We start from the raw sequence: 19,666 nt of genomic DNA, 5'->3' as shown, positions 1-19,666 counted from the left end.
GCGCCAGGGGGATCTCCATGAATAATAGAGACATGCTGTGATATCTCTGCTCTCTGTCCTTTTCACTTTCATTCTCTTGTGAGTGTAGGGTGGATTTTTAGAGAAATTCCACAGTCTCTGTTATCACAACATACTATATCAGATAAAATAGCCTGGCTGTTTTCTCATAAGCAACATGTTAAAGTAATTTGATTACTCTTCTGTTTTGTGTTTTTGATCTAGTGATGCTGACTTTGCTTGTCTGGGCAAAAAAACACCTCTGCAAGTAGATTTTTTAAAGTTTATTGTGAAATTGGAGTTGGGGAAATAATATAGTGGCTTATGCCTGAGGCATCTTGAAGTTATAGGTTCAATCCCTGTCATTAAGCAGAGCTGAGCAGTAGTACTCTAGTAAAAACTGGTCAATTAAATTTTTTATAAAGAAGCTATGTTTATTCAGGTTGTCATATAATTACTTCAAGTCCATAGAGCAATAAGAAAGATGTCTTAAGCATCCACATTTTCTAAATCAGTCTCTTAAAATGTAAAATGCCCAGGAATTTCAAATCCCTCAGTTTAGCAAAAGCATCTGTATATCTTTTTTTAATTTATTTTATTTATATATTTATTGGATGGGGGGTGGAGAGGCCTGCAGCTCTGCTCCACCATTTGTGAAGCTTTTCCCCTGCAGGTAGAGACCGGGGACTCAAACCCAGGTCCTTGCACATTGTAACATGTGTGCTCTCAACCAGGTGTGCCACCACCCAGCCCCACATCTACATCTTTTATTTATTTATTTTTTTATGGGATAAAGACAGCCAGAAATTGAGAGGAAAGGGGGAGATAGAGAGGGAGAGAGACAGAGAGCCACCTGCAGACCTGCTTCACCACTTACAAAGCTTTCCCCCTGCAGGTGGGGACTGGGGGCTTGAACGTAGGTGTTTGTACACTGTAACATGTGCACTCAACCAGGTGTGCCACCACCTGGTCCTGCATCTGTATATCTTAATGAGTGGGAAACAATAAGAATTCAAGCAGGTAACAAGTAATTTAGAACACTCTTGTTCTCTAAAAACAGTAGGAATGCTAAGGTTCAGTTTTCCTTCTTTGCTAATTGCAAAATCACCAATTTCAATAAGGAGACATAAATTACCTGTCAAGTTCATTTATTGCTGTTTAAACTGATAACATACCATTCATCCACTTAGTCTCACAGCTGCTTAACCCCAGAAACCAGTAACAGATGAGCATAGACTAGCAATTTTCCATCCCCAGTCACAAAATACATGGTTAGAGCCTTTGGATTTCCTCTGCTCAAGAACTGCCATAAATTCCTGGCTGGGTGTCAGTCCTCAGGCATGCAAACCCAGGGCCATTCAGCAGGGTTTCCTGAGCTAAACAGGTGTCTGATGAAAAGTGTGTAATCCTTGATTATTTTCTACTAAAAGCAGACAGTGACCCCAAACTCACATGGTCTAGACAGATAGAAGTTGGAGGTAGTTTGTCAAAGTTTACACTTCAGTGTTTGAAGCAGTTCATATGGTTTGGTCCCAGATGGTAGGAAATGAAGGTGTACAAGCCTGAGGGAGTGACTGCTTTTGTGGAAGTAAATCCTTATCTGTGTCCATCCCCTTTCTGAAAAACATTATTCCACTTCTGGGCTAGTCTACAATCTTGAAATACTACTACTTTAAAAGATAGGAACATTTTATATTAACTGAGGGTTAATGTAGCAATTAATTTGCTAGGAGTTAAATTAATTTTGGAATTTAAATCTGCAAAAACAAAGCTTGGCCTTGTCTACATAGTTCACTTCTCTATCCTAATGGATCCCTTTACAGGAGGCAACTCTTTTTTTTTTTTTTTCCCCTTCTCCCATGCAGACTTTTAACCGTTTCCAGCACTAGGGGTTAGGGCTAGTTAACAAGAGAACTAATTCCATAGCAGAGGTAAATTTGGATCCCACACGCTGCAGCTTAGAAATGTTTGCTTTTTTTTTTTTTTAGGTATTACTTTGTTTTTACTTTCCCTTTATGTAACCACCTTGATAATCTTTTGGTCTAGACACTGAAATTCAGACCTCCCCCTCCCCCTGGGAAGGTAGTTCAGGGAGTTGATGTGGGTGAAGGGTTTATGGGCCAGTCTGCTTTCAATTGCACAGAATAAGTGCTGTTCACCAGCACCTCTGGCTCACAGACAGTTTAAAGGGAATAATTTCACCAGCAATTAATTATACTGCAGCTACTGGGATTTGTTCTCTAAATATCACTTTGTTTTCAGTCTGAACAGCCAGTATTCCCCAGGGACAGTTCAGTTTTTCTGATTGAAAGTATCCTGAGTTAAAGAGAGGTGTAAGAGCACCATGGGAATCTATTCACCAGGGGTGTATTGTACTTGTTTCAGATGCTTCAGGATAATACACCGGCTTCCAAGATAAGTGCTTTTTATTTCCCTGCATCTTAGATCAATTATTTGGCATCTTTTTGGTAAGTTAAATTTAAGAGCTGTAACTTCAATCACCACATCTCTATAATTACTCAATAAGTTAAAATGTTCTTACCAAAAATTATTCTGTCAGTGGACTTCATAGTAATTATGATTTCAGAAGCCTAGAGAAGCAAAAGGTAGCAAGAAATTCCCTATTTAAAACATTACATGCTATGAAGGTCAGAGTAGTAAAGTCCCATCAGCTACAGCTTTTTTGAGGAAAAATGCCTGCTTCAGGTAAAACTTAAACTACCTGTTACAGCAGCCAGGTGTACATATGGGGAGAGATGTGGCGCAGTACTCTTCTAAGTTACATATTTTAACATATTAGAAGTGATTGCCACTTAACTATCAAGAAACCGAAAATTTAACCTAGGTCAGTCTGATTGTCTAAACAAATCCTTTTTAAATATTTCTGCAGAAAGAGAAGTTTTGAACATAAGTAGTTCTTAGCACAAGTATAAGTTCCTTCCTTGTCTTTCAAAACCCAGAGTGTCACTTCCTTCACAAAGCCACCTTAACTTCAAACTACCCTTTCTCAAAATAGATAGACCACACCTCCCACCACCATTCATACCTCCATCACAACAGGATCTAAAGCACATCATTTCCCTGGCTTGCTTACCTGACCCCACCTCCTACTATCATCGGGAATCATAATCTCCTTAGGGGCAGAGAACACATTTTACTCAATTCCTGGTAGTAGGTAGCACATAATGTGACCTTGATAAAAGCTTGTTGACTGATGGATGGATGGATGGATGGATGGATGGATGGATGGATGGATGGATGGATGGATGGATAGAAGAATGAATGAATGACATTTTTAAGCTACCACTTGCAGTAGGATATCCCAGAGCTGGCACTGGGAGCAGCTCTTGCTCACTGAGACTATAAAGAATTGAGAATTGCTCATGTGCATACACAACTGTATACATCTTGAGGGTCTCAAGAGTCAGATAGGAGAAGGAAAAACATTGCGGGCAATGCAGTGACACTTAGATGATGACATAGTATGGTCCTTGTTGCTATAAATCCTAAAAGTATGTTTAGTGTTTTCAGGCTGGAGTTTTGGTTTGCAGGGGGTTTGTTTTTTCTACAAATCAAGGAAAGTGTCACTTTCTGTACTAAGGAAAATATTGCTTCCAGGCAGATGTCATTTTGTAGTCTTCACTAGCACAGTACAGAAGTGCTTGCTGTGAAAGTCCATTGGGCTCTGTGTACACTGATCCTCAGAACTCATCGCACAGATTATAGACTGTGCCCAAGGAACAGCCATTTAGTGTGGTGAGAGTGGCAGGCACAGAAAGGTCATGTCTAAATGCTTTTCACACCCCCCAAATTGCCTGATAGTTTCTGTGACCTAACCAATTTAAGCTCAGGCCCTGATAAGGTATATCTGCACTATCTCAATGTGAAACATGAACAGCTGTGTAATGTATATGTTTGGAAGGGTGGGTTCTAACAGCTTCTTGTTAATCCAGAGTAGGAGTTACAGGGAGAGAAGACCGGAACAAAGAAACGCATTTCCTCCCTAGGTGGTTACTTATCATGGGGGGTGAGGTGGTGGAGTGGGGACAGGAAGGAAGGAAACACAAGGTTAGGCACATAACACCTTCTGACTACTTTGGCTATACAGAAATCTTTCTGATAGGCTGAAGATGTAAGGGGGTGCCTTTGTCCCCACGTTCAGGGTTCCAACAAAAACCACTATGGAGCAAGGAAATTTCACAGTCACTGCAGGAAACTTTTAATTGTGGGACCTCCTGGACAAAAGGGAGATAGTTCCATACCCGTGATACTGTAATTCTCTACTCCCCGGGAATACAAAGCTGGAATCTCCAGTCAGCTGAGTAAATTTCTCAGCATGTGCCAAGCACTTAGGATGCAGGTGACGGATGTACCAATTATCTATGTTCTGAGGTTTGAGCACCCTTTGTATTCTGGTGACAGAGAGCTCTTCTCCATATTGACAGGGTATGATATGAGCTAGATTCAACACAGTGGCTATCACTGTTAGCATTCTTGGCACATTGCTCTTGAAAGCTTCTGTGCAGCTGAATGAGGTGTCGACAGTGGTTTGACTAACATTTTGTAATGCTTGTTTACATTCAATCAGGTATTCTGCACTTACACATAAGTGAAAGAGACAAATAAGTCAAAAAGTTCCAGAAAAACCTAAAGTTAAATATGTCTGTTCTTTATAATGACATTCAGATTAAAATCATCAATGCAAAATACTGTGATCATTCAGGATTATTTCTTGTACTAAGTCTGTATTATTTATAGTGATTTTAAGAAGCAGGGAAATGCACTGGACGCATTGATTCCCCCCCCCCCCATTAAAAAAAACTAAAATTGAGAAGATTCTTGAATGCAGCCATTTTGGAAATGTAGATAAAGAAAAATGCAGACGATTTGGATGGTATACAAAGCAGCATGATTTTGTAATTGCTGCCACCTACTGTATGTGGTTGATGTTTGTTTAAATTAGGAAGTTCATGAAGGTGAGACTGTTGAAACAGATAATTAGAGCAAGGTAGACATCATTAGTTTACAGCATTTCTTCTCTACTCCATAAGTAGCTCTTAATTACCCAGACAGCCGCCAGCTTTCATTCATTACCTTCAAGTAGATTTAAGCTTTTTTTTTTCTTCCCTCATAGTTCCTTTGCCAGGAAACCTTCACAGTAATACTTCAGAATTCAGATCCAAAAGATTACTTACCATACTTAGAGATTTTCAAGTATACATAAGATAGTTTATTTTAAAGAGGTTGTTTTCTTTTTTTGGAACAGTATTCTGGGGTTGGGTTATAAATTAACTTCATGGATAGAATTGGTGGATGTGATTTAAGTTAAAACTGTTGACTCAGAAGACGTTATTAGTCCCAGAATAAAGCTTCAAATCTGTCTGCTAGCTAAGTGTAATAAGCAGTATAGAATTTGTGTCAACATAAGTTCTTTTCTTTTATTAAAACCTAGCTGGCAAATGATCATTAGATCCTTCCTGTGGAAAACAACTTGCCATTAAGGTCTGGGATGGTCCCTCTACTGTTTTTCTCAGCAAACACCTGAAACTTTGTGACTGAAAGAATTTAAAACTAGCAGCCAAGGAGGTGGTACAATGGATTAAATATTGGAATCTCAAGCATACGGTTTTGAATTCAGTCCCTGGCATTGCATTTGCCAGTGATACTCCGGCTCCCCTTCTTTCTCCTTCTCTTTCTCATTAATAAATAATAAAATTTTTAAAACATTTATTTATTTAAAAGAATTTAATGCTAGAGGGAGACTTAATTGTTGAGACTTATTAGAAGTAATATCTTCAACCTTAACTTTATTAAAAATGTCACCATGTTTATTTGAAGTGCTGTCACTTACTGCGTGGGTTGACTTATAGTGTCACTGTAGAGGATTCAAAAGCATAAACTTCATGGACTTCATAGTTACTATAACTATTGTGTATGTTAGAGACTATACATAAAATTAATGCACTTCTCTGATCTCTGGTAGGTTTTGCCTTGTTGCTACTAACATTGTTTCAAGTGGCCCCTTTTCATATGACTTGAAATTCCACCATATCTGCCTTGCTTTTTTTTTCTGCCTTAGGCTATTTACTTTCTAGAAGAGAAGGCCAAGCAGGGTCTCCAGAAAAGCCGCTCTCTGATCTGGGCCGGCTCTCCTACCTGGCCTATTGGAAGAGCGTCATCTTGGAATATCTCTATCACCACCATGAGAGGCACATCAGCATCAAGGCAATCAGCAGAGCTACAGGCATGTGCCCACACGATATTGCCACTACTCTGCAACACCTCCACATGATTGACAAGAGGGGTGGCAGGTAAGTCCTCATGTTCTGGGTCATTCCTGCTGCCTCTCAAGCATCTCACACCAAAAGGGGCCTACTGAGTTTGGCAATTCATTCCTTTCTCGTAGTAATAAAACATCAAGTGACATAATTTTGCTTGTCAAGTTTCAATTTGCTGTACCTTTTTACTAGTGAGCTTTCTGATTTCTCCTAAGCCAAGTAGTAGTAATGCTAGCATATGTTAGTGTGCGAAGGTAAACGGATTTTCAGCTTCTGATTGCACTTTGTTCTGCCTCATCACCTTACAGATTTGTCATCATTAGAAGGGAAAAGTTGATACTGGCCCACATGGAAAAACTGAAAACCTGTTCCCGGACCAATGAACTTGATCCAGAGAGTCTGAGGTGGACCCCAATTTTAATTTCTAATGCTGCAGTTTCTGAAGAAGAACGAGAAGCTGAAAAAGAGGTAATGATTGGCTTCATCAGCCTAAGTTGTATACCTTCAATCTTTTGCATTCTTATGCTAAGCAAGTCACTAACATCATTGTCAAAAGCTTGCTTATGTAGAGAGAGGTTGTGAAATGATATGGCACTAATTTGTCCTAACTGAAGTTGCATAGTAAGACACGATAATTTTATTGAATTCACTATGAAAATTGAAACATTTATCATTGATCACAAAGTAGCATTTTTCACTACTGACAGCATATAATCAAATTTGGTGCTGGGACCCAAGGCAGGCAGGCAGTGTCGATCGATTCTTTGTGTTTATGAACTTGCTTAAAGTGCTCCATGCCAGTGAGCATGTAATGTAGTGATAAAGGACTCAAATCAATTCGCTGCATCATTAATACTGCTAAATATCCCATGAAACCCAATCTTCTTTGATTTGTTATCCTAACTGATGCTGAAATGTTCTGAGATGATGCAGCTGGAATACTGTTTGGCTGACTGACTGGTCTGCTCAGAAACTCCTTAGGGTTCCTTTTATCTAAGGGTAGAATGCCCTCTCACTGGCCTGTCATTTTTTTTACTCAACCCCACCCCCTTTAGGCTGAGCGGCTAATGGAACAAGCTAGTTGCTGGGAAAAGGAGGAACAAGAAATCCTGTCATGTAGAACTAATAGTAGGCAATCACCTGCAAAAGTACAATCAAAAAAAAAATATTTGCATTCCCCTGAGAGCCGGCCAATGGTGGGGGAACGAAGACAGATAGAACTATCTAAAGACAGCAGTGAGGAGGAGGAAGAGGAGGAGGAGGAGGAAGAAGACGAGGAGGAGGAGGAAGACGAGGAGGAAGAAGAAGAGGAAGAAGAGGAAAACATTCAAAGCTCTCCTCCAAGACTGACTAAACCACAGTCAGTTACCATAAAGAGAAAGGTATGTGTCTATTTAGGTTTTCAGTCTTAAACAATTTCAATCAAATCTTACTTGCATTGCAAACATTCTATCTATTAGTATTTGTTTCAGTCTCTGTTCTTTAGATATAGTTTAATTGTCTCCAGTCCCACTAATCATATATAATCATCATTTATCTTACAGTGATGATTATGTTTACTTTTTGAGGTTTGTTTGTGCTGTGACAGGAAATCAGGGACAGACGAGATTCCTAGTCTAGTAGTTACTGCCACCTACTGGTTTGAGGAACTAGAATAGATCAGGATATGGAAAGAGGAAAGGACCTTGGGGACATTAAACCACTATCAACAAATTTATGAAAACACCATGTTCTGGAAAGACTAGAAGAAAGTCAAACAAATTCATTAAAGAGGAAGCAAGGCTGCAGGCTCAGTATTCCTGACCCTATTTTTGTTGTTTGTTTTAGGCACAGAATTGTTATAGGTGGTATTTCAGGTTCTTTGTTTTGATACTGATATTTTGCAATTGTGACCAATAATATGTTATTGAAGTTTTTATTTTGTCTTTAGGTAATTATGCAGTCCAAATCTGATATCTTTATTTTCCATATTTATGAACATTCAGAGAGTGTATATATATATCATCACATATGACCCGTGTTCAAGCCCAGCCCCTACAGCCTTGAAGGAATCTTTGGTGCTGTTGTCCCTTTCACTGTCTTTGCCCCTGTCTCTCTCTATCCATGTTGTTTTTCACAATAATTACTGGATATACTTTGCCTAGAGTGTAACTTTTAACAAAGCCTATAGAACCCTTCTACTACTGCTGCTTCTCCTCCTCCTTTTAATTATCACCAGGGTTATTGCTAGCACAACAAATCCACCACTCCTGGCAGCCATTTTTTCCTTTTTATTTTTTTATATTTTTCTTTACATTTTACTTGATAGGACAGAGATAAATTGCAGGGAGGGGAGAATACAGAGGATAAAGAAAGACAGACATCTCTAGACCTGCTTCACAGCTTGTGAAGTGTCCCCTGCAAGTGGGGGGGGCAGGGGCTTGAACCTTGGGTAATGTGTGGCTTAATCAGGTGTGTCACCATCCAGCTCCTAGAATCTTTCTTTGCAGAATGTCTTCAACAACTTGGAAGTCTGTTACGAACAGATTACGTTTTAGCCGCAAACTTTTCTGTATTCCTATATATGAATTTTACATTGTTAAACATTTCTTTTTTTTGCTTAGGAAAAATATCTTAGTATTTATGTGTCTTCTATATTAAAATATATGTACAGTCTCCCTAAGCAATAGAAAAATAATTTTCCCTTTCTCTTTTTTGTAGTTCCTACATTTCTATAAAATGTGAAACAAGTTAGCCAGTCTTTATTATATTTCATTTAGTTCATTGCACATAGTAGGTGCTCCTTGTACAGTTATTAAACAGGTGCCCTAGTTACTAGTTAGTTATTATACCATTTGTAGAAACACTTACCTGCACAGACTTAATATCTGTGATGTACAGGATATGAAAGCCAGCAAGCACCGCTTGGAAAATACATGCTAGAAAAGCAAAGTTTAGCTTCAAAATGTACAGTTAAGCTTCTCGGATATCTCCTTCTCAAAGCATCTGCTTGAGTAAACAACTGTTTTATTTGGAAAGCACTTGCCTGTGTAGCTGGAGGCCCAAGAGGGATGTTAAACATCAAATGGAAGGTTAAGTACAAAGGCATTACAGAAGTCTTTACGTGTAAGATTCTTAGACACGCATTCAGTACATGTTTGCTGCACATTGACTCAGCCATTTAATTTCTCATGAGCTCTTATGTATTATGTTTGGAATTAATTTCAGAGGCCTTTTGTACTAAAGAAGAAAAGAGGTCGTAAACGCAGGAGGATCAACAGCAGTGTAACAACTGAGACCATTTCTGAGACGACAGAAGTACTGAATGAGCCCTTTGACAACTCAGATGAAGAGAGGCCAATGCCACAGCTGGAGCCTACCTGTGAGATTGAAATAGAGGAAGGTGGCAGGAAGCCAGTCCTGAGAAAAGCATTTCAACATCAGCCTGGGAAGAAAAGACAAACAGAGGAGGAGGAAGGCAAAGACAATCATTGCTTTAAGAATGCTGATTCTTGTAGAAGTAAGTGGAAGAATTACAAAAGTCTGGCCTTTGTGAATTATCACTGTGTTGCTACCACAAAGCAAGCTCCTGTTGTGATACTCAAAAACATCTTTGAGGTTGCATCCACCCACCAAAAAAAAAGGGTTCGTGTATCCTTTCTCAGAAAAGACTCTTGCTTCTTGGAATTCATTTTTTTCTAAACAACTTGTAAGGCTAGAACATTCCTCTAGCTTAGATTCATCTTATTTTCTAGAAATTGGCTTATCTTCAAAAACCTAGGAACATAATACATTTTTTAAAAATCTAATATGTACTTTTTTTCACATTAGTACTTCTGGAGTCGAGGTATCTATTATTAGCAATATGAGTGTCACTTGCAGTCATTTTTCTTCCCTAGAAAAATAAATAGTAGTAAATAAATGGTACATCTTATCAGGTGATCTCTGTCTCTAAAAAATGATAATACTGCTCAACAATTTTCTGCTAACAGAGATACCCTAGCCCATCCCTAAGAGGTAAAGACTAGTAAATCATCTTTGATGCCCATTTAAAAGCTATCATCCCTTGAGTTCCCAGGTTCAATAACCAGCACCACAATAAGCAAGAACCAAGCAGTGCTCTGATGTTTCTCTCTCTCTCTACCTCTACTTCTATCTTTATTTCTCTTTCATTTAAATAAAGTTACCAATAAGACTGTTTATTTTTGTAAAAGTTTTCCTTAAACTTTGACCCATCCAAGGAATTTGTGTTCCTACATGAATCACAAGAATTCATGGGCTAGGCTTGCTACTGCTAAAATAACTCTTACAAAATTTACTTTAGAGTGGCCCAGTGCAGTGGATAAAACATTAAACTCTGGGAGTCACGAGGTAGCACAGCAGGTTAAGCACACGTGGCACAAAGCGCAAGGACCGGCCTAAGGGTCCCAGTTCAAGCCCCCGGGTCCCCACCTGCAGGGAGGTCGCTTCACAAGCAGTGAAGCAGGTCTGCAGGTGTCTGTCTTCTCTCCCCTTCTCTGTCTTCCCCTCCTCTCTCTATTTCTCTCTGTCCTATCCAACAACATCAATAACAATAATAGCCAAAACAGCGATAAGACAACAAGGGCAACAAAAGGAGAAAAAGTAGCCTCCGGGAGCAGTGGATTCATGGTGCAGGCACCGAGCCCCAGCAATAACCCTGGAGGCCAAAAAAAAACATTGAACTCTCAAGCATGAGATCTTGAGTTCAATCCCTAGTGCCAGAGTGATGCTCAGGTTCTCTTGTTGGGTGGTGGCACACCAGCTTAAGCCCACACGTTTCCACACTCAAAAGAACTGGGTTCGAGCTCTCCCCCACCCCCCTTTACCGGCAGTAGGGACTCTTCACGAGCAGTGAAGCACGTCTGCAGGTATCTTACTTTCTTCCTATCTGTCTCCTCTTCTCTCAATTTCTCTGTCATAATAAAAATAGAGGAGGAAAAAGGCTGCCAGTAGTGGTGGATTCAAGCCCCAGCAGTAACCCTGGTGGGGGGGAGGGGGTAGGAGAATTTTAAAAGTTTTTTTTTAATTTTTTTAATATTTGTTTATTTATTCCCTTTTGTTGCCCTTGTTTTATTGCTGTAGTTATTGTTGTTGTTGTTGATGTTGTCATTGTTGGATAGGACAGAGAGAAATGGAGAGAGAGAAAGACAGAGGGAGGAGAGATAGACACCTACAGACCTGCTTCACCGCTTATGAAGTAACTTCACTGCAGGTGGGGATCCAGGGGCTCGAACCAGGTTCCTTACACCGGTCCTGCACTTAACCCACTGTGCTACTGCCCGACTCCCAAAAGATTTTTTTTTCAAGCTTACTTTATCCGGCCTAGAAAATATGAAACACAGGTTATGACTCTTTCAGAAAAACCACAATTTTGGCTGTGGTGGGAGGGTAGATAGCATAATGGTTGTGCAAAGTGGCTCTCGTGCCTGAGGCTCCAAAGTCCCAGGTTCAGTTCCCCACTCTGGTAAAGAAGAAAAAAGAAAAACCACAAGAGCAAATATCTTCTTGACATTCATAATTAATTTGACTACACATTGATGTATATAATATTTGCTGAGTGCATGAAAACTTTTCCTAGGTATAGGGAAGCAAAGCTGTGTTCTTTTGCTTCTTTAAATAGTAACAAGCTGCAGCACCAGAGATCTCACCAGTCAGGTTATGTGCCTTGACATTCATATGGCCCAGGTCCAATCCCCAGCACCACACAGGCATGCCACAGCACTGTAGGCAGCTCTGGCACAGTAGTTTCTCTCCCTTCATTTCTCTGTCTCTGTACCTGAATGAAAAAGTTTCCAAGGAATGGTGACATAACACATGTGCAAGGACTCATCTCCACAAAAAAAATAATAATAATAATAGAAATTAAAAGTTCGGGAGTCGGGCTGTAGCACAGCGGGTTAAGCGCAGCTGGCGCAAAGCACAAGGACCGGCATAAGGATCCTGGTTCGAACCCCGGCTCCCCACCTGCAGGGGAGTCACTTCACAGGCGGTGAAGCAGGTCTGCAGGTGTCTATCTTTCTCTCCCCTCTCTGTCTTCCCCTCCTCTCTCCATTTCTCTCTGTCCTATCCAACGACAACAACAATAACTACAACAATAAAACAACAAGGGCAACAAAGGGGAATAAATAAATAAAATAAATATTTTAAAAAAAATTAAAAGTTCTTTTTTTCTCTCTAACCAGGGTTAGTATCACTGGGGCTTGGTGTTGGCACTAGGAATCTACTGCCCTTGGTGTACATTTTTTTCTTTTTTTTCTATTTTATTTGCAAGGACAGAGGATGTGAATGGGAGATAGAGAAGGAGGGAAAGAAAGACACCTGCAGGCATGCTTCCCCACTTGTAAAGCTTCCCCTGCAGGTGGGGAGTGGGAGGTCAAACCCGTGTCCTTGAGCATGGTGATGTGCGTTCAGCTGGGTGTACCACCACTCCGCACATTTTTTATAATTTTTTAAAATCTGTTAGAAAACTCAACATTTTAAAAAGGTTTATTTATTTATTTATTTATGAGAAAGATAGGAGAGAGAAAGAACCAGACATCACTCTGGCACACGTGCTGCTGGGGATCAAACTCGGGACCTCATGCTTGAGAGTCCAAAGCTTTACCACTGCGCCACCTCCCGAACCATGAAAACTCAACATTTTACCTAAAGAAGTGTTTCATAAAAGTTGGGAGGCCCAGTAGCATGTAGAATTAAGAGCATGGAATCCTGGGACACTGGCATGACTATTACTTGTCGGTGTGAATAGAAATAAAACTATGTGAACATCTTAAGGTGACTGTTGCTAAGTATTGCAGTTTAAACTTCTTAATGAAATCATCCGTGCCACCAATGTCTTCTTTTCATCTACCCAATCTGAATATAGTACAGGTGTAACCCCTGTGTCTCCTAATGAGCTAAGAACTTGTTTTTTCTTGCACTTTGATTGGTTTAGAAATCACTCCATTCTGGAAGAGAAATCCCTGTCATTGATTATTAGATCTTATTTTTGTTCTCCAAAATAGTGTTTCCAATAAGGGGTAGGGAAATAGCATAATGGTTATGCAGAAGACTTTTATGCCTGAGACTGAGTTCCCAGGTTCAATAACCAGCACCGCAGTAAGCCAGAAACAAGCAGTGCTCTGATGTCTCTCTCCCTCTCTTTCTTTCTCTCTTTCTCTCTGCCTTTACTTCTGTCTTTATTTCTCTTTCATTTAAATAAGGTTAGCAATAAGACTGTTTATCTTTGTAAAAGTTTTCCTTTAACTTGACCTACCCTGTTGTAAAATCCTGTGTTCAGCATTTATGTTTATTCATATATCTGTCTACTTAATTATATTTACTTAATTTAATATATTTGTTTAATTTCACATTCATAATGTACATAGAGGTATAGTACAATAGATAAGCTGAGCTAAAACTAACTTGGTGGTTTTTTTTATTTTAATATTTTAATTTAGAATATTTAATATTTTTAATATTCATACATATATTTGAACAACAGACTAAAAATCTGCAATTTGGACAGAATTAGTTATAAGAACACCTGCTTGAAGTCCTTGGTCCCCATCTGCAGAGGGGAAGCTTCATAAGCAGTGAAAACAATACTGCAAGTGTCTTTCTCCTCTCCCCTCTCCTCTCCCTTGTCCTCTCTCCCCTCTCCTCTCCCTTCTCCTCTCTCCCTCTCCTCTCTCTCTCTCCTCTCTCCCTGTCCTCTCCCTCTCCTCTCTCTCCTTCTTTCTCTGTCTCTCATGCTTTATCAAGGAACTAAGATTGGCCACTGGGAGCAGTGGAGTCATGCAGATAAACAAATGCCAGCAATAACCCTGGTAACAGGGAAAAAAAAACAAAAACAACTTTATTTTTAAATGTTTAATAATTTCATGGTAATGACATTGTAGTTTGTATCATGCCAAAATGATGATGTGGTAATAGATACATTTGTATTTTAAGTATTTAATTTATTTATTTGTTTCAGAAGTATACAGTTTATTTTTATGCCAGAGAGAACATTCAAATTCAAGTAAATAATGTCATCTGAGACCATTTAAATCCTGTGAAAGTTCACAAAAAGAAGTTCACTTTCTCAGGATAGATATGTGAGTTAGGTTTCTATTCATTTCTCTAGTACAGGGGTGATTGGGTATAACTTAGCATTAACCCTTTTCTCCTGTATTTTCTAACTGGCAAATATTAAAATTAGTTTTGTTTGTTTGTTTTAACAGAGCGCTCGCTGGGCAGCTCTGGTTAATGATGGTGCTGGGGATTAAACCTGGGGCTTTTGCTGTCTCTGGCATGAAAACCTTTTATATAAACCATTACGCTATCTTTCCAACCCCAAATTGATTTTTTTATACTGTGCAGTTCCAGGCTTTTGGATCAGATTATGTTTTGTTTATTGAACTCTTTCAAGTTTATTAAAGTTGCTATAGCCATATCTTTCCTATAAAAGCATGGATTTTTGTTAAAAATGTGTGTCCCATATATTGTTTTCCCAGACTTCAGTTATTTCCTTGGTTTATACCACAATACTAATGTACATTAGTCTTAATTATGTCTTTACCATCAACTCTTAAAATGCTAAGTTGAAAGCAGTGTTTGCTATTTAATTTAGAGGAGTGAATTTAAGTTGTTTATGGTTATGCTTTCTAAGACTTTGGTTTTATTTCCCTCCTTTTCTCTGTTTCCTCTCTTAGACAATATGAATGATGATGCAGATCACTTGAAAGAAGACAGTAGAGACAATCCTGAACCTCTAAAGTGCAAACAGATATGGCCAAAAGGAACAAAACGTAGTCTATCTAAGTGGAGGCCAAACAAAGAGAGGAAGACTGGATTTAAACTGAACTTGTACACCCCACCAGAAACACCCATGGAACCTGATGATGAGGTAGCAGTGGAAGAACGGAAGGAGACTCCAGAAGATAAAACCCATCCCACCCCCTCCCCCGACCCCACCCCCCCCAGTACTGAGGAAGACGTGAAGGAAGCCGTGGAACCCCTGATGCCTCAGGATGAAAACAGCAAAGAAGAAACATGTGCACCTACAAGTCCAAATAAATCCCCAGGTAAAAAACCAGAGAATGAGCTAATCAAACCTGAGAAAGAGGAGGAGGAGGAAGAGGTAGAAAAAGGAGGAGGGAGAAATATAGAAAAAGAGCCCAGTGGTGCTAAACATCAAGAAAAAGAGGAACCAGAAATCTGCATGAACAAAAAAGATTCTGTGCATTTGGATGATCATGAAGAAGAGGAGGAAGAGGATGAAGAACCATCTCAAAATGAGGGGCATGATGCAGATGATGAAGATGACAGTCACATGGAGTCTGCTGAAGCAGAGAAGAAAGAACGCCCACAAGAAGCCTTCAAGGAAGTATTGGAAAACCAAGAGCCTTTTTTAGACCTTAGTGTCCAGTCAAGTCATTCAAACTCAGAGGTCTTAATGGACTGTGGTGTTGACCTTACAGCTTCATGTAACAGTGAAGCTAAGGAAGAACTTGCTGGAGACACTGAGACTGCACCTGAATCTGATGAGGAGCCCCCAGAAGAACCGACACAGAAGCAGGACCAAAAGAACAATGAAGTAGAATCTGAGTTCAAAGATGGAAACACAACAACCATAGAAATAGACTCTGAGACAGTCCAAGCAGTTCAGTCTTTGACCCAGGAAAACACTGAACAACAGGACGACACCTTTCAGGATTGTGCTGAGACTCAAGAAGCCTGTAGAAGCCTACAGAACTATACCCATGCAGACCAAAGTCCACAGATTGCCACCACTCTGGATGATTGCCAACAGTCAGACCACAGTAGCCCAGTTTCATCTGTCCATTCCCATCCTGGCCAGTCAGTACGTTCTGTCAACAGTCCGAATGTTCCTGCCCTGGAAAACAGCTATGCCCAAATCAGCCCAGATCAAAGTGCCATCTCAGTGCCATCTTTGCAAAACATGGAAACCAGTCCAATGATGGATGTCCCATCAGTTTCAGATCATTCACAGCAAGTCGTAGACAGTGGATTTAGTGACCTGGGCAGCATCGAGAGCACTACTGAGAACTATGAAAACCCAAGCAGCTATGATTCTACTATGGGTGGTAGCATTTGTGGAAACAACTCTTCACAGAACAGCTGCTCCTATAGCAACCTCACCTCTAGCAATCTGACGCAGAGCAGCTGTGCTGTCACCCAGCAGATGTCCAATATCAGTGGGAGCTGCAGCATGCTGCAGCAAACCAACATCAATTCTCCCCCAACCTGTAGTGTCAAGTCTCCTCAAGGCTGTGTGGTGGAGAGGCCTCCCAGCAGCAGTCAGCAGCTGGCTCAGTGTAGCATGGCTGCTAACTTCACCCCTCCAATGCAGTTGGCTGAGATTCCTGAGACCGGCAATGCCAGTCTTGGCTTATATGAACGAATGGGTCAAAGTGATTTTGGAGCTGGGCATTACCCACAGCCATCGGCCACTTTCAGCCTTGCCAAACTACAGCAGTTAACTAATACACTTATTGATCATTCATTGCCTTACAGCCATTCCGCTGCTGTGACTTCCTATGCAAACAGTGCCTCTTTGTCCACACCATTAAGTAACACAGGGCTTGTTCAGCTTTCTCAGTCTCCACACTCCGTCCCTGGGGGACCCCAAGCACAAGCTACCATGACCCCACCCCCAAACCTGACTCCTCCACCGATGAATCTGCCACCTCCTCTTTTGCAGCGGAACATGACTGCATCAAATATTGGCATCTCCCACAGCCAAAGACTGCAAACCCAGATTGCCAGCAAAGGCCACGTCTCCATGAGAACCAAATCAGCATCTCTGTCACCAGCTGCTGCCACCCATCAGTCACAAATCTATGGGCGCTCCCAGACTGTAGCCATGCAGGGTCCTGCTCGGACTTTAACAATGCAAAGAGGCATGAACATGAGTGTGAACCTGATGCCAGCCCCAGCCTACAATGTCAACTCTGTGAATATGAATATGAATACTCTTAATGCCATGAATGGGTATAGCATGTCCCAGCCAATGATGAACAGTGGCTACCATAGCAATCATGGCTACATGAATCAAACAGCCCAGTACCCTATGCAGATGCAGATGGGCATGATGGGAACTCAGCCATATGCCCAGCAGCCCATGCAGACCCCTCCCCATGGTAACATGATGTATACATCCCCTGGACATCATGGTTACATGAACACAGGCATGTCCAAACAATCTCTCAATGGGTCCTACATGAGAAGGTAGGCAACACAGTCCGTCATAAAAACCCTTCTGGGCATCATTATTGGATTGATCTGCACAAATACCTTCGAAGAGTACGATTTCAAAACCAGCAATTGGTGTGAATGCAAAAACATTTGTTGGCACCATTTATTTAAAAAAAAAAAAAAAAAAGCTGTATGCAGCAGAAAGCCTTATACAAGTTTTCTTTTTTTTTCCTTTTTCTTTTTTGGTACCTTGATTTCTGTTACTTTTATATATAAGATTCTCTGCAAAGGAAGGCCTCTCTTTGGACTACAATTTGGAGGCAGCCACTTACTGTGCCTGCTTCCAGTATACAATGTGGATATCAACCCCACCCTCCCCCAAATTACCCGTTTCAATACTAAACTTAGTGATCTTTTTTTTTTTTCTTCCCTGTCCACTCCATGTAAATGCCTTTTAGCATTTCAGTTATTGTATATTTTGTTTAAGGTGACACTTCAGCATGCCGGCCGCTAATGTCTTTGTTAGTGACAGTGCATTTTGTAGTACTGTACAAGTGTTGTGCTAACAGTAAGCCATTTCTTAAGTTTTTTGCCTTGATTAGGGTGCCCTAATTGGAGGGTTTAAAAAAAAAACTATATTTTTGTTAATTATAAAACTGTAAAGAGCTATAAAAGCTATTCCCATTTGGCTAGTCAAAGGGGTTTTATTGCTAAATGTTTAGTGTAAAGTTGAGACCCTTTTCCATTTTGGTGACAGATTTCTTTGGGGAAAAAAGGCAGCTTTCTGTTTTATAAATGCAGACTTCTGTTTATTGAATGAAGCATATCTCAGTGTTTATCTGTCAGGTTTTGAAACATTTCATATATGTCCAAATACTTGGCAGGATTTAAAAAAAATAGTGAATTTGGTGTAAAGTTGCTATTTTATGGAAATGCCTCTAACTTTACATTTTCATTCCATCTGTAGATTTTTCTATCTTTATAAAATATTGGAGTTATTTTTTAAGAAAAAATAGAAAAGTAGCTTGTGAATAGCTCAAACTAAGCTTACAAATCGCATGTAAAAAAGCAAAAAGTTATTTGTGTCTGTTTATATATTGCTTCCTTTTTTGTAGCCTTTGTACCTGTACAGGGTGACTGTAAGGGCCAAGCAGGAGAGGCGTAATCCTTGTATAAAATAGGAGCCAGCAACACTCTTGTATTTATCTGTTCTCTTTTTAGTCAGTCACTTAAAAAAAAAAAAAGCTGTACATTTTAACATAAAATAAATTATGATGAGCCATTTTTAGCCTCTTGTGTCCTGTCATATTATGATTGATAAAGAAAATGATCAATTGAACTGTATCATGTGACACATCTCAAGAATACATACACATTTTAGGGAAATAAATTATTTAGTGTAAATTGGAGATATACGATTTTTCTGATTTGTTTTGACTTTGCAGGAGGGGGTTGGCAATAAATAAGAGTAATATCTAATAAAACCATCACATATACCAAATACCTATTTAATAAATTAATTTATAATGGATTTTAATGCTTTTCATGAAAGTTTATTTTATGCTAGTGCATACCTTCTGTATGCCAATCATTGTCTTTAAAATAAAGTGAATTTGTTTTTTTCTTTTTGACTTTGATCTTCATTTGCAAAGGGATCCTGCATAAACATCTAATTGTCTCATGTGTACAATCTTAATAAATACCCTCCCAGCCCTAGGATAGTATTAAGAGCAAACTTTGTCTTTTATAAAAATGAGTAAGTAGTAATTCAGAAAACAAGCACCCAATTTGAAAGTACACGTTTGAAAGTCATTTTTTTACAAAGTGTGAGAGTTTTGCTCGAGTGAGTGAGTGAGTGAGTGGATGTTATCTTTAGAATCTTAGTTTAAACCAGAAAAAAAAAGTCAGTGCTCACAATCAATTGTATGTCATTCAAAGTCCTATTTGACTGTTAGAAGCATTTACTTATTCAAGTGACAAGTCTAGAACAAATACATGACTGTTTTGGCACCCATGTGAAATTGGCAAGCTAATCCCTCAACCTAAACATAAACCAAAGAACCTTAACAATTCGATGAAGCCTCTTTAGAAGAAACAAAGAAACTCAATGCTGTAGAAATCTTAAAGCAACTTAGAGTAAAATTAAAAAGGCAAGATAAATGTTCAGGGGTGAAACAATTACAGAAGCCAGACAGACCTTTCACCTTCTG

The 19,666-nt window shown here is 39.6% G+C and overlaps 1 protein-coding gene across 7 annotated transcripts in view; it reads left to right on the top strand.

Annotated features, from left to right (window-relative positions):
• Positions 1–19,082, top strand: part of KAT6B (lysine acetyltransferase 6B) — a 222,243-nt gene extending 203,161 nt beyond the window's left edge. For all 7 annotated transcript variants that reach the window (XM_060172447.1, XM_060172307.1, XM_060172266.1 and 4 more), the window contains 5 exons: positions 6,077–6,308; positions 6,584–6,743; positions 7,331–7,657; positions 9,483–9,774; positions 14,951–19,082. In XM_060172447.1, the coding sequence (XP_060028430.1) occupies positions 6,077–6,308; positions 6,584–6,743; positions 7,331–7,657; positions 9,483–9,774; positions 14,951–17,493 (3,554 nt within the window). In that variant the 3' untranslated portion in view covers positions 17,494–19,082. The remainder of the gene's footprint in view (positions 1–6,076; positions 6,309–6,583; positions 6,744–7,330; positions 7,658–9,482; positions 9,775–14,950) is intronic.
• Positions 19,083–19,666: the final 584 nt, after the last annotated feature.

Source organism: Erinaceus europaeus, chromosome 1 (assembly GCF_950295315.1).
Source record: "Erinaceus europaeus chromosome 1, mEriEur2.1, whole genome shotgun sequence".
NCBI lineage: Eukaryota > Metazoa > Chordata > Mammalia > Eulipotyphla > Erinaceidae > Erinaceus > Erinaceus europaeus.
This window is presented reverse-complemented; position numbering and strand designations above follow the sequence as displayed.